This window comes from Andrena cerasifolii, chromosome 8 (assembly GCF_050908995.1).
Source record: "Andrena cerasifolii isolate SP2316 chromosome 8, iyAndCera1_principal, whole genome shotgun sequence".
NCBI classification, from domain to species: domain Eukaryota; kingdom Metazoa; phylum Arthropoda; class Insecta; order Hymenoptera; family Andrenidae; genus Andrena; species Andrena cerasifolii.
In genome coordinates, this window is record NC_135125.1 from 11,440,105 (window position 1) to 11,455,539 (window position 15,435).

The following is a 15,435-nucleotide window of genomic DNA, read 5'->3' on the forward strand; positions in this document are numbered from 1 at the left end:
GGCTGTTTTTAGTCGCTTATTGTATACTTCTTGACTTTATAGTGGATGTGCCCCAGGTTAGAGCAACCCCATTCGAAACACGATACTTCAGGAAAGTCTGTTTATCCGTTCGGCGGTGTTGAACCTCTACCCTTACCCCTACCACTATCGACCGATTTTTGGGTATTTGGCAACGTTTCGCCAACTATCGTTCGACAACCGTCTGTCCTCGGAGAATGCGAATAATTGCCTGGGGAAGACTAAATCAGCCAAAGAGCAATTAACCACCTTGGGCCTCGCCCGGATTTATGGTCAAAGTACACCTGTGTGCAGGTAGACCGATGGTAACTCAATTTTTATGCTCGTCTGTAATTGCCCGTCAATGAAAATGCGTGCTCCACGCGGTATTTCTTTCGTTGGTATCTCGAATCGCGTGTTTTTCTTTATCTTTGCGTTTCAAAGCTCACGGGCTTACGCGGTCTACAACAGCAGCAGCAGCACCAGCAACAATATCAAGCGACCGAAGGATTCGGCGAATAACCGTCGATAATACAAGCACACGCTTGGGGTAGTACGTACGTATAAGCTCTTTGAAGGGTAAGCTTGAACAGATATAAAAGTAAACATAACATCCAAGCGAGACAAGCTGCTGTGTGGCCATGGGAACGAAAGCTCTTTCTTCTCGAAGCAGAGCAAAAAAAATTCTAAACCTTCGTTTGCGCCATAAAATTTTGATCGTTTAGTGCGAACCGTCGACCGTACGTATTGAAACGTGAACACGTCATGCACACGAATGACGACGAATGACAACGATCTTATTGGAAAATTGTGAACATCCCAATTCCCAATCGAAAAAATAGTCGCACAGCTTATACGGTGAAAGGAATATTATACATATACATATTATGTACAACACAACGATTTCAGCGCCATATACTTGCAAACACATGTAACTCACAAAATAGACTAACAACAAGGACTTGATAAAACATTCGTAATTCTTTATTTTTCGTTTGTTTTGTTTGTCGATAAGATCACAAATTAAAATCAATATCACACTTGAGACGGTAATGAGTACAAGAAAGAAACATATGCCTCGCAAGATGCTTGAAAAGTCTCAATCACCGTATAGGTGGAGTACCAACAACAACATGTCTTGGGTACATTACAAAAAGGGAGGGGCGCGATAGCTGGGCCATCACTCGAAGGCATCAAATTCAAAAGACACGAACTGATTCGTGTCTGCCGTGAAACGAGTGCAAACTTGGCAATGGAGATTAATCCATCTCCTTTCGTTGAAGAGAAAAAAGATCAATTACTAAATTTGAACTATTCGTAGCGTCCGTCGATTAACTGCGCTCCGCAACGGAACGCGTTTTTTTCTTGTTCGACTTGCCACCATGGGTCTCTAAGCAAGCGATACTTAAAACAATAATATTGTGTAAAAAAAAATTAAATATTTTACGCGTTAGGCTTCTAGTGTCTTTTCGTTACTTCTAATTTTTTTTAACGGAGTACAAAATATACGTAACAGCGTTTTCTACTCTGCTTCCTACGTAATCGATATTAACGAGACAACATCACACATACGCATTTCTTTTCAAATGGTCAAGGAGATCGATCATTCAACGATGTAACCCGCGAAACTTTGTTAAGCGATCGTTATTCAAAATACAGATACAGATAACGATAACGATAACGATAACGATAGCGTTGATGTACAGCAAGCTTCCAAAGTTTCATCATTGTTTCCAAGGTTTACGCACATCTACGCACGCACCTGTTCTACGTTGAATGCTTATTTTGAAAATTCTAATAATATCTATCTATCGCTGATCAGTCTTATAAATGTATACAATACGTTTGTGTTTTTACGCGCGCGTGCGTGTGACGTGCACATGCGCGTGTACTACTGTCGTTTGCCGAGATGTTGCTGCCGGCAGAAGCTTGTTGGTGGTCCGATTGGTACGTCCCCATAGACCCACGTTCTCGCTATTGGCCGACGTGACAACGTCGACGAATACAAAGCAGGCGAATGGGAACGGGACACAGGCGGTGGGAGCCAATGCGAGCGAAGTAGCCTCCTTGCCCCTTGTATCGGCCGGGTTTCATCTTCTCCGCAAACGACAGTGTGTGTGTGTATGTATGTTAATGTGTATGTACTTCCTTACGGAGGAACTGTTGTAAACTTTTTCAAACGTACTAATTTCAAGCTTCCAACAAAAAGCTCTATCGAAATAATTAACTCGCGCGAATTCGCGAACGATGCACTGATTTGTTTCATCTCGATAAAAAATAACTTGTTAGTTGTGTGCACGGTGTCGTTTAAAATGTTGCGCGGATTCGATTTATGTTGTACGTTAATTACACACTTGCTGTTGACAATATCACAACATCGTTACCAATCGATACCCAAGTTCCATCTTTCATCCCGCGACTTTTCGCCGAAAAACTCGTATACCGTCATGTTGATGACGTGATTGACACAAATTGATTGATAAAATCCACAAGTGGTAGGAAATAAAGACCGTCGCAGAATGTGATTCGCATCGAGAGTATGGTTGTACTTGGGTATCCAATGGTGTTTTTTTGGAACAAGCAAGTTGTAAGAATTATAGCATATTTAAATGGGGGTAGGTATCTAGACTATGATTTCAGGGAAATATATCAAGTGTCGTGTAACGCGCGCGGGTCGTCTCTCTTCGTTGCATAAAGATACATAAGTTTTCTTCTCTAGCGAAAGAACGCTTCTTTACGAGATCCTATAATTTCTACGCACATCAAGTTTTGTGAACAATTTGCGCGAGAAACACGGGTCAAAGACACCATCATACCGGTACATCAAATTACTCATTAATCGTTTAAGAAATTTCCTAGACTTGACGCGTATCGCCGATTAGATTTATTTGCGTTGTCCGCGCAACAATCGAAAACGGTGCTGGGTTTATGATGATGATTATTATGACGACGACAACGACGACAGACCGTTTGGTTACGATTAGAAAGGGACTATAACAAGTCCAAGCCCCCTAAGCCGCACTGAAATTTGCATTTCGTTTTACTATCACAATTGTCAAACGCATAGATCTCGCCTTATCGGTCGAATTGTAATATTATTGGCCTAAAACACAGCCAGTTCGCACGACCTTCCGCGAGCCATCGTAGGTTGAACGTTAAAAACGTTACCACATTCTTCTGTCTTGGTCTAGAGCTTTTGAAAAAAGCTCATACCAAACTATCATTGAAAAACCTTGGCAGACATATCGAGATATTTTGAAAATTTCATGTACCAAACATTTTCGCTTCCCTTGTATTTCCTCTTATCTGCTTGCTGTTTTTTAGTCTCATAAAATACGCACACATCGAGAAAATCGGTCTGCCATTCCATATGAGAAAATAAAGGCTCTGCGAACTACCTCGAACCTATGAAATTATAGGAGCTTGGAATAATCGCGTCCACCTAGGAAATAGAACGACGCGGAAACAAATGATTTGCTCACTGTGCCTGCTGGAAAGATCTGTATAATTTCTTTTTTTCCAAAGTAAAGTCCCTACTGATCATAATGGTACCTCCTCGTGTAAGGTTTCTAAACATAAAATCAATCAACAGTCAGATATTTGTTTCTCTATGAAAGTCGAATTGGTTATAGTGATCATAAATCGGTAAACTTACTTAAAAAATTGAGGTAAAAGAATGTGCCAAGATGTATGATCCTGTTTCAACATTAAGTAAAGTTCGAAAGTGGATACGGTGTTGGGATCGCATTGTATTTTTGACAGTCTTCGACACACACTGTCAGTTTCGAAACTGATGAACAAGGTGCAACCACTGTAACCAACGAAACAAATGCAAATCAATTCGTGAACGTTAAACGATAGAACGTTAAAAGTATATGTACACGAAATATGATTGATGGTTGTGCGAGAGAAGAATAGACATGTATGACTTACCGAAGTCCGCAAGGTTCATTTTCGGCCATATTAAGAACGTTTTTGGCTATTCTAGGCAAGAGGTCAGCAGGTAGAAGAACTTCTCCACACGCTAGTTCAGCGTGCTTGGCCCTCCTTAGTTCGACTTCCAAACGTTTCGCTAGAGCCTCGCATGCTCCGTCTAATTCGTCGGCCACAGTTTCAGCTACGATGAACCAATAACCGCAAGATTAAATTCCTTAACGTTATCGTTATCCTTTTAATTTTCAATCTTTCCTATGCACACGATGTACGCTACTATCGCTCATGGGACTGAGCGCCATTATGAACTTGCTACAAAGCGCGTGCGCACTTGCACGGAAATCACATACATACTAATGGCAGTAATGACATCATTTAACTCCCCCTTCCCCCTCTCTATCTCTTTCCCCCCTCTCTCTCTCGCGTGCGCGCGCGCGCGCAGTGTATGCACATATACCGGGGCACCACTATTCAGGCAAGTTACGGTTTTCTCACCGATAGAAAAAAAAGTTTGACGTTTAGCTATACAGGTACATATATCTATAGTAAGTATAGCGATTAGCGACACGATCGTACTCTGCTTTTCTAAATCAGACCATTTCCAATTGGTTTGGTCTTTTCTTAAAAAATCAAAAGTCAAAAGAAACAAGATATTTTGTCGCGATACGACCAATCGCCTTTACTTAATGTCGAGCGAAGATAAAGAATACCTATTTATCGTTTCTGTGAAAATGTGGGTGAAACGAAAGACTGTGTTTAGTTAGATTCGGATGTTCCGGCGATCGATCATCTCCCAAAACGATGTTTACACGAGCAGCGATACGGAAAAGTAAAAATACATACCGGTCGCGTTCTTACAATTAAAAGTGAAGAGGGAACTAAGTAGCAACATACCTCGCGTATTGCTGAAAGTCACATTCACGGGACACGGCAAAACTTCCATGTTCGCGAAGACGTTATGCGAGAAGGCAGCAAACGTTGTCGAGGCGACCTTCCGAGAGCACTACTACACCGAGGGGAAATACGATTTGTTCTGTCGGTGTTGGAATTTCTTGAGCACTAGGTATTATATTCTGTCCTTGATATCGATTTGTCGACAGCGTATTCGGAAGCCTAGCGGAATCACTTTTCTTCAAATCTTTCAATTCAACGGTCCTTTCTCTTCGACTTTCACTTCAAGCACCGTTGTAACAAACAACAACACAAACCATAACCTTTTTCATCCGAACAACTGATTCGCCGGTTTTTTTTTTAAATAATGGTGTGAGTGAAGAGGATGTCTCCCTAACGCCCTCTCTGAGAACCGTGCGTGTGAGCGTCAGCCCATTTACCGGTTAAACAGTGATGTGGTATTACCGACAGGAGGTCACTGTGTTGTAGGTGATGAGTAGAGAGCGGGAAAATTTTCAAAACACCGCAGGGCTGAAAAGAAAAAAATTAGCAAAAGGAAGACATGAATTTCATTATAGGGTGGTACGTTACGTCACTGGGTAGGTGTCAGAAAGTATGTATAACGATGTATGGCACATGAGAAGGCAAGCGTTGCAATTTCAGTGAGTGCAGGCGTTGAAGAGTAAGCGGAGAGCAGGCAGCTTGCTTAAGTTAGAACACTCGGAAGGATATTGTAGCGTAAAAGCAGAGTCTATGCGGAAATCATAAGGTGGAGGGGAAGAGGGGCGAGGATAGGAGGGCGATAAGAGGAAAGGGGGAAAGTAAAAGTAAAGAAGGAGGGGTGGGAGGAATGGGGGTAGGGACAAAAGAAGAGCCAGAAACGAGGATGTTACGGAGTCACCTGGACATTGGAAAGGGAATTTTCACCCGATACGGTATTTTGTTTAAATCATAGGTGCTAGTTTGGCGAGCTAACGTCGTATCGATTTATTAAGGCATCAACGTATTCCCGGATAAGCGGTACATTGGTGTCGCGATGGAGTGCCCTGGTTGAATATCTTTTAGGGGGCTGAGTGATGATTTTAAGAATTTTGTTTTGGGTTGTTTGGACCCATGAACGGTTTGTTGCTGAGGTATTCCACCAGGCCTGCGCATCATATGTGAGGACCGGCCTGATACAAACTTTGTAAATATTGAGTCGTAATTGCAGGTTGAGTGGATATTTATAGTAGATGCGCGGGTACAGAAGGGCAGCCACTTTTAGTGTTTTGGCTATTCTGTCATCGATGGCACAATTCCACACCATTTTATGATACGACAGGATGCCGAGATATTTGACTTCGTTATGCCGGGGCACTGGAATACCGGCGATTTGAATTATGTATTTGTCCCTAGCTGCGAGAACTTTGTTACGTCTCGTGAATAAAATGGCTTCAGTCTTATCCGAGTTTATTTGGAGCTTCCACATTTCGAAGAAAGTAAGGATGTTATTGAGGTAGGATTATAGGCGCAGGTTGGCGATCGAGTTCAATTCCTACAAGGTAGCAATTAGGTCCGGCATTACGTTGATGTTGTTAGAGTTTTGTGGGAGGTCTGGGTCCTATGGTGGCGGGGCCTAAGGCGATGGGTTGAGGATTGATGGGAGGAAAACGAGGACTGGTGTAGAACGTGGCCAGAATAAGGAGGAAAATTGATCCCTTTGGAGGGGAAAACTATAGAGGTGGGTGCCGAGTTGAAAGCAACTCCAGTGGGAGGATTTGCTGCGTTGTTACGCCAGCTGAGATATTTGGTTAGCGCCGGACACTGTCCATAATTGGCAGTGTGCTAGCCGTCGTAGTTGACACATTTAGGTGGAGTTTCTCTGTCCTTCGGTCAATCGGAGGTGTGGTAATGCTTTCCGGCGCATGTGACGCTGTTAGGGGAGAGACAACAGTTAGACGCGAAGTGGCCGAAGGCCTGGCACCTGCGGCATCGAGAGTGGTTTGTCTTGGACAAGAACTTTTCCCAGTAAACACGGGTTCCGAAGAGCGCTTTAATTTTGGTGACCTCGTTGGGTGAGGTACCCAGGGGGAAATTTATACGATACATTACGATCGAACTTGCTCCGGTTTTGTTTTTTCCGCGAATCGGGGAGCAGGAACTGGGTTTCAAACCTTTGGAGTTTATCACTGCAAGGATTTCCTCAGGGGGAGTATCCGGGAGGACCTTTAGGACCATAGATAGAGCCATTAGAACCTTGAATTTTTTAAAGTTGCAGACATTGTCAAATTGAAGTCTTATCTTGTTATCGAGGTATTTTATGCCGAAGGGCTTGCCGAAATCCTTGGCAAGTTCGTTTTCAAATTTAGCAATGTTGTAAGAGAAATTGGATATGTACAGAGGAGGAGGTTTGACATTATTATTAGTTTTAGGGTTTGCAGCCACGTTAAGATGTTCAGCTGGAGCAGAATTTGGAATTGTTTGGCCTTGGGAAGACTTGTCTGCTACAGGCGAAGGTATTTTATTTTTTGTGTAGGAATCGTATGTTGGAGAAATGTCGGATTGTTTGAATGCAGCCAGGACTGCGTGTCTGGTGGAAACAGAAATATTTGGAGTCACCTCGAGCGACCTCCATGGTGGGAGAGGTGATAGACACGTTGAGTCTGGGTTTGATTTAGAAGACTTTTTCTTTTTATTATTAATGTTTTTTTATCCAGGCGGGCCACAACACTATGGTTAATGGGAGGGTGAGGTTGATTAGGTGAGAGCTCCGAATTTTCGGAGGACGTGGAGTCAAGCTGGGAATCCAGTGTATTACCGGCTCTGCGGAATTTTGATTAGCGTTACTAAAAAGGGAATTACTTACCAATTTGGCTGAGGTAAGGGAAGTTAGGAGAGGGCCTTCAACATGGTTCGAATACCCGGGGACCCTGGGTGGGTCCACGTTACTGACCCCGGATATGATGGACCTCTTGTGCAACTTAAAGATGATAGGTCGCTAGCACTGGGGAAAATCACGCTTGGATATCTCCACTACGACGCGAGGGTATCACAAAACTAGGCAACACCGAGAAAAGTGTGAATATAATAGCTACAAATTCGGGAGAAACTGGTCGCTACAGAAGATCCAGCTAGCACGACTGCCAAAGCGAGAATCGAGAGGACAACTGATTCGCCGGCACCGATGACGCGAGTTTTACACCGACAGCCCCTCTATCTCGATTTTGCCCTTCCCCCGGTTCCCACAAGCCGCCTAGCAACACCGACTACGTGACGTTTCGTACTGCCTTCGCTTCGGATGTTTCCGTTCCTCGTCGTTCGGTAATCTTCGGTTTTTAATGTACCTACACACATATTTACTTGAATGCATACATACATCCATCGCCATCGTACGTGTACATCGTTTAACCAAGTACTTAAGTATAGGTACTAAGTAGTACAAGTACAAGTACATACGATCAACGAAACAACCGAGACAGCCCATCTCGTCGAATGTGATCGTAATCTACCGGCATTTTCAGTGCTTCTTTGCATTGTTTGTATCATTTTTCATCGCCCATTCGTTACGACTTGTCCAAATTCGTTTAAATTTTCAAAATCCTACACATATAGTCGTAATTATGTGTGTAGTTTGTTGGGTTTAAGCCAAAGTAATTGGAACGTTTGAAATCTTGGCAAGACTATTACGATATGATGGAATCCTCCCCTTTCAATCGTACGTAAAATGAATGATGACAATCAGTATGATCTCCTTCTCTTTCGTCTTTTGTCGTACAAAATAATCCCAAGTATAGTTGGTTTGTACAGTAACCGTATGTATGTATATACCTAAGCACCAACTTGGTCGATTATTACTCAACGACTTGCAGTTTCTTTGTCCTTCTTTGTCCTTCCTTGTATTTACTGGCCTATAGTCGGATGAAAAGGGGAAACGAGCATAATAATGAAGCGAAAAACAGAACCATAAGAAAAATCAAATGTATAGCACTTCTCGTGGAAACGGTAACTACTTACATATTTGATTTTCGTAGCATTCATGTAAGAACACGTTAGCTATACATGTGTATACAGATGTATATGTGCATGTATATACACATGTATCCTTGATCCGATGTCTCGACTAAATATTAGGTACTATCCCCCAAGTATTACGCGTAATACTTAATCCCTGATGATGATACGTAACCATAATGAAACTGCTCAACGAAATGTTTGTCCAAGACGAATGTGCATCGCAACGGTAACACAATGATTATAAGCGTTACGTAAACGCGGTACACATTTTCTACATATTTCATTAAAAATGTCGCAGTTAATATATATACTTATATACGTGTATATCTATTACGGATATGTACTTACTATTCGCGTACAAGTTATTTGTATTTCGAACAAATATACATATTCCGCTTTCTCGTTTCTTGGTCTTTATCCGGTCCGTAAAAATAGAACTGACAACGTGTGATACGACTGCTACAATCGCTTGTATTGTTTTATTACTACGAACCCTAAGTACCCAACAACATTCATAGAAAAGTACATATACATATGTATGCAACCATGCGTACATGCATGTATACACACATACATATTTGCTTTCTGCAGACAGTTTTAAAATACGATTCTCGTCGAAAGTCTTAAATGTAATAATTATAAATAGTCAACGACGTGGAGCGAGGAAACATTTGCTCTCGTGCCCAACACGTACATAATTATTGCTCGTTGTTACTTGGTGGTTACTTTATTGAATTGTACGAATAAATAGTGAAATTTCGAGTTCCTTTTTATTATTGCTACGATATACATATGCACGATGTGCTGGCGCAGATTGATTTAGGTAGCAGGTCTTGCATCAGAATCGCCGGCATCACCGAAACGATATTGTTTTCACATATTGCATCATTTTTGCAATTGTATCGCTCCAGTTATTCGTCATAATGTATAATTCGACCGGAACAATATCGTATCATATTTGTTTCCCCCTTTCCGTTATGTTGTCAGATATCAACCTTCGCCTTTTCATATATTTTCATAGGGAAAACATGTACATATGTATATATATATATATATAGAAAGTCATAGGGAAAACATGTGTATATATATATATATATATATATATATATATATATTATATTCTACATATGTATCAAAGGTGCAGCTGATCCATCTGGGTTAGGCAAGGGGTCGAGAGGTAAGTGCATTACATATATTTACGATATAGAATCACTTTCATTTATTCACAAGTCTTTGTACATCATATACTGCGATTAAGCCGTACCCCCTTGTTTCTCTTTTCTCTTGCTACTTGAATTTTTAAATCTAAAGGAAAACAAATGGAAATCCACGTAGGTACATACCATGGACATAGGAATATAGGGACGTAGGAATAGTTGCAGGGGGTGATCTCCTTGCGGGAGGGGCGACGAGGTAACATACGCCTTCTTTCTATCGGCTGTTGCTTCGCTCAAGCGCAGTGATGCGTAATGATGAACGTTTGTCGCGTCGCAAGCAGGGATAGTGGCAGCCATATTTGAAGCGTTTCTCGTAGTATGATGCGCAGTGCATATTCACCTCATATATTTTTCTATTCAATTTTCATTAGTTTTACAATTTATATTCGTGAATAATCACTCCGTTAGTATATATTTACAATTACTAATCTGTAGTCAAACACTTTTTCATAATTAGCGGTACGGAGCATGCGTATAATGCAACCAATCAAATCCAGGCAGATGCAAGTGCTCCCCTCGCCGTAAGTCGCAACTATTCCTCCCTCCCTATATTCCTATATCCATGGTACATACTGTTGCATGACCTTGGGGGACTAGTAGCCTTCTGGTGGGGAATTCAGGCGCGGGACAATGTCCGTGGAACGCTAAGGCGTTCTGCTCCCTGGACGCGGATTTTTAGAGATAAAAATAATAATGTAAGGAAACGATTTGAACATAAACAACTAATAAATTTAATGAACTCAACGAATTTAAACAATGCAAATAAGAATTTCGCTAGATTTATAATTGCACGTCCGTTCACTTTCGCTCTCAGGGTTCAAGTGCCCTTTCAAACGCAAACGCTTTTACATCTTTTGTTCTTTACAAGATGTCCTTAAAATCTGAGCCAATAAAATATTTATTAACTAAATTCTCATTGGTGAATCTATTTCCTTCACAGTTATTGATTTTTAGAATCAAGCGTTTAACAACATTGCTCTGAAATTATATCTAGGAGAAGGGATCAAAGTGCAGTTCATTTATTCAAACCCCCGTTTCCAAGCGGGTATTGATTAATTTATAATGTTGAAGTTTTCTCATTAAAAGAATCTCTAACTATTTTCAAACCCCTCGGGCTTGTGCGAACTTCGCTTTGTTTCCCTTTCCTATTACACTCGTATGAGCCGTTTCGAAATTCGCGCTTCTAAAGTTTGTGTTGAACGCCGCTAGAGCGAGAATCGCAACTCGCAACAATACATACCACGGTGTAATAGACAGGTGTTCCGACTCCTCTTCAGAATATGCGACCTTTTCGTCCTAGTTCTTCTGGCGGCCGCTAGATTGGCGCTCAACGAGAAAAGGCTGACTTTTTCAGCAAAAGCCAACTGAATGCTTTACTACTACAGGTCACATAAATGTCATAAATGCATGCGTACATGGATTTCTTATCACGACGCCTCTCACGGCGGCCAGAGGAACCACAAAGAAATCGGCACACAAAATCGCTGGGGTAAAGGTGCTGAGTCGGAACACCAGACACCTGTTTATTACACCGTGGTACATACTGTCCAACTCTGTCGACTTTTGTTCCAAACTTGTACCTCTCTATTAAATAGTTCTGCGCCTTCGATTCTCTCTCCAGAGACGTTATTTTGTGCCACCACTTTCGACGCCATGTTCCCTCTGTTACAAAGCCCAATTTTAGAGCGTTCTGAAAATTTTCGCCAGATTTTAGACGAATGCAGAACCAATTAGGAGAACTAAATTTCAGGTCGCCGAGAAATAGGTTGTTGACGCTGGTTGGCCGTGGTCACACTTGGATTGGAATCAAAGCCCGGCGAATTTGGAACTGCCCAACTCGCGACTCGTGATTTCTTCAAAATACGTAGTCATCGCAATTGTATTTAATTTACAAAAGTCGCCTGAATTGCAACGAAATCGCTCAATCTGGTAACTCTAGTAGGAACCTGTAAATGTTGGAAAAAATTCAATTATGTACTACATGTACTTATGTGTACCTACATACTACAGGTAAAAAGCTAAAAAGAGACAGATACTAAACTTGGAGAACGGGAAGAATCGAGCGAGAAATACAGAGGAAGGAAACGGAGTGCAAACTGGATCATCCAAAGTTTTAGAAAGGATAATTTTGTGATCGGACGCTCAGTAGGTATTTTACTACTTGGGTAGTGGTAGGTAGCAGCAACCAGCAGCAACAGTCCGCGACAGTCGGCACAACAGTCAACCACAGTCGACCACAGTCTACTGTGTGATCGTTTCTCGATCACATTATACCACGCGTTAGTGGTTCGATTGTTTGAAGAAAATGAAAATATCCCTTTAGCGAGGAGTTTCGGAATGTACATTGCGAGTTTATGATGCAGTCCGATACATGTATTCATTTCAAACGAATTAGCTTAAACGCAAATTTGTTGTTTTAAACAAGGAAGCGCGTACACTTATTTCAACTCTGTTCGAGGTTTGAATGGCAAGTGCACCGAGGCAAGGAACACATTCATGAAGCTTCCGACATCGCTTTCGATTAAAGTTTTCAAAACTTAAATTACCGCAGCTAAACAAAAGTACGTGTCCTTAATTTTTGGCCGCTCTAGAAACCCGCAAAGTTTCATCGAAATCGGGATCGGACACTTTGCGGGATGCAGGTGTTGTTCGTAAGAACAACGATTAGTGTGTACCTCCTCGTGTAACCAAGGAATAATTCCCTTCATTCATGTGCACGCACATCAGTTTTGTATTCGATAAATCGTTGATACATTAATCGCGAAACTCGTCCGAAAATGGTACCACTCGGGCCATCACCAGGGCATCAAACATCTGTCAACAATACTGCAACTGCTCCTGCCACTGGAACCAAGAGCAGCTCTACATTGGTAAGCAGCTCTGCACAATCAAACATGATACACATTCTTCTGTTTGTTACGTTTCATCTTCATCGTTGGCTCCCTTTTGTATTTCAGAAACCGAATTACACGCTAAAGTACACTTTGGCGGGTCATACTAAAGCAGTTTCTTCCGTGAAATTTAGTCCCAATGGAGAATGGCTCGCAAGCTCCTGTAAATAGAATCATCTTCAATTTAATCATCACCTCGATCCTTATAATAGCTTTAGTCGAGTCGTCCGTGATGAATTTTCTTATTTACAGCCGCAGATAAATTAATCAAAATATGGGGTTCCTACGATGGGAAATTTGAAAAAACCATATCAGGTCATAAGCTTGGGATTTCGGATGTAGCGTGGTCCAGCGATAGCAGACTATTGGTATCCGCTTCAGACGATAAGACTTTGAAAATTTGGGAGTTAAGTTCCGTACGTATACATTTTGGAATATATCAAGTATTCCCTCTTATTATAAAAGTGTAGTCGACAGTCAAATAATACTAAAAATGTTTATATCTCTCTCTCTCTGTTTATTTTTAGGGAAAGTGCTTGAAAACGTTAAAGGGTCACAGTAATTATGTGTTTTGTTGTAATTTCAATCCACAATCGAATCTTATAGTTTCTGGTTCCGTAAGTATCTTTGCTCGTACTTTCGCGTGCGTACAGCCTCTTACCTTGTAAACATACCTTGCGCCAGAAATTGATAATTATGTTTTAAATTTTACGAATTAATTAACCATGATATTTTCTACACGCACCCTTTGGGGAGTGTATCGAGAATACTATTATTACAAAGTTTGTTCAGAAGTTTGCAAAAGGTTGCTTACATGCTTGAGGAAAGAGAAAAGTATGCGCGCTGATGCGCTTGAAACCTACATATACTTGTCCATGAAATCTAACGAATATTCCTAGTTCGACGAAAGCGTCCGAATATGGGACGTGAGGACTGGAAAATGTTTGAAAACGTTACCCGCTCACTCGGATCCCGTAAGCGCCGTACATTTCAACAGGGATGGATCGTTGATTGTGTCTAGTAGTTACGACGGACTATGGTACGCACGTGTCTCTTCTTTTCCATACATACGTATATATATCATTCAGAGTATAAAAGTTAAGAAATTATACTAAGGGATATACGATTATATATAGTCGAATTTGGGACACAGCATCGGGCCAGTGCTTAAAAACTCTAATAGACGACGACAATCCGCCGGTGTCTTTCGTAAAGTTCTCGCCAAATGGAAAATACATCTTAGCGGCAACGTTGGATAATACGTTAAAACTTTGGGATTATAGTAAAGGAAAATGCTTGAAAACGTATACCGGTCACAAAAACGAAAAGTATTGCATATTTGCGAATTTCTCTGTAACAGGAGGAAAGGTATGTGTGTGCATTGCGTATTTTGCTTTATTTTTTAATACCATTACTACTATACCTTGTTGGCGCGCACCATTGATGTTTCACTTTACCTTTCGCAGTGGATTGTTTCGGGTTCGGAAGATAATATGGTGTATATCTGGAATTTACAAACCAAGGAAATTGTTCAGAAACTACAAGGTCATACAGGTATGTACATATGCTCCACGGGTGATGATCATAAAATATCCCTCGGGGCATACGCGACTTAATCACAAATTTCTTTCATCATTTCATAGATGTCGTATTGTGTACAACGTGTCATCCGACGGATAACATTATAGCTTCGGCCGCTCTTGAAAACGATAAAACTATTAAATTGTGGAAAAGTGATACGTAGAAGAGGCACGGTATTTACGATTTCATCGAAACGACGTCTGTACAGCAGCACGGAACACGCTCGTTACAAAATCTACTTTCCCCTTCTTCCGTCTTGTAGGATTCCTTGCATCTTGTTTCTCCATCGTATCACACCACTATTCACGCTATCGACATTATAATATGTATCGATTCGTCTTTCCGCTTGCCTCGTGGCAATCGGAGGTTCATCTCGTTTCAATACGCATTAGGCTCCGCGATGCGGTACCGAAGTAACACCCATGTACGTACATGAAAGACGTATATACCTACACTGTGCAACTACTCGTAGTGCGAATCCACTACGCTGGAATCTAAGGATAAACAAAAAAACCAACAACCATACATATGTATGTACTTACGTGCTTGTTTAGACGAACGAACTTGTGTCGTTTCGATATTTATTGAATAGTTGATGTACTTTACTTGTGTCATATTTTGCCACTTGTAAAATGGACATACTAAACGGAACAAGTAAAAAACTATTACCGTTACTGTCATCGTGTGTCGGTCACTCGTTTGTACAATATGTCCTCAAGTATGTACACGAACGAAAGAAAAAGCAAAGGAAAGTGAATAAAGACCGAAATCTTGTAACCTGTCAACACTTGTGTAAACAAATCGAAAAAAAAAATATATATATATACATATATATTTTCGTACCTGAGATTGGCTGTTGCGCATATTTTGTACATACCTTCTTCCAATCTCCAACTGTGTAGACGTATATAGTTGAGAGAAATCGAGTTCCC

The 15,435-nt window shown here is 41.2% G+C and overlaps 2 protein-coding genes across 2 annotated transcripts; one reads left to right on the forward strand and one right to left on the reverse strand.

The window, feature by feature from the left end:
• Window positions 1–959: 959 nt before the first annotated feature.
• Window positions 960–7,957, reverse strand: LOC143372323 (protein charybde). The gene is made up of 6 exons (XM_076818407.1): window positions 7,667–7,957; window positions 4,825–5,352; window positions 3,931–4,114; window positions 3,653–3,808; window positions 3,480–3,566; window positions 960–3,402 (listed from the first exon to the last, which is right to left on the reverse strand). The coding sequence occupies exons 2-6, from the start codon at window positions 4,871–4,873 to the stop codon at window positions 3,324–3,326; spliced, it is 555 nt and encodes a 184-aa protein (XP_076674522.1). The 5' UTR covers window positions 4,874–5,352; window positions 7,667–7,957; the 3' UTR covers window positions 960–3,323.
• Window positions 7,958–12,196: 4,239 nt separating this feature from the next.
• Wds (WD repeat-containing protein wds) lies at window positions 12,197–15,350 on the forward strand. The gene is made up of 8 exons (XM_076818756.1): window positions 12,197–12,901; window positions 12,989–13,085; window positions 13,175–13,338; window positions 13,450–13,539; window positions 13,822–13,961; window positions 14,059–14,290; window positions 14,389–14,476; window positions 14,566–15,350. Exons 1-8 carry the CDS (start codon window positions 12,809–12,811, stop codon window positions 14,664–14,666), a joined length of 1,005 nt encoding a protein of 334 aa, XP_076674871.1. The 5' UTR covers window positions 12,197–12,808; the 3' UTR covers window positions 14,667–15,350.
• The last annotated feature ends 85 nt before the right edge of the window (window positions 15,351–15,435 follow it).

Coding starts and splice junctions, on each gene's coding strand:
- Wds (XM_076818756.1), top strand. CDS start 12,809: ATGGTACCACTCGGGCCATCACCAGGGCATCAAACATCTGTCAACAAT. Junction 14,291..14,388: donor TCTCTGTAACAGGAGGAAAG/GTATGTGTGTGC, acceptor TACCTTTCGCAG/TGGATTGTTTCGGGTTCGGA. Junction 14,477..14,565: donor GAAACTACAAGGTCATACAG/GTATGTACATAT, acceptor ATCATTTCATAG/ATGTCGTATTGTGTACAACG.
- LOC143372323 (XM_076818407.1), bottom strand. CDS start 4,873: ATGGAAGTTTTGCCGTGTCCCGTGAATGTGACTTTCAGCAATACGCGA. Junction 3,567..3,652: donor CTTTTACCTCAATTTTTTAA/GTAAGTTTACCG, acceptor TTTTATGTTTAG/AAACCTTACACGAGGAGGTA. Junction 3,403..3,479: donor AGATCTTTCCAGCAGGCACA/GTGAGCAAATCA, acceptor ATAATTTCATAG/GTTCGAGGTAGTTCGCAGAG.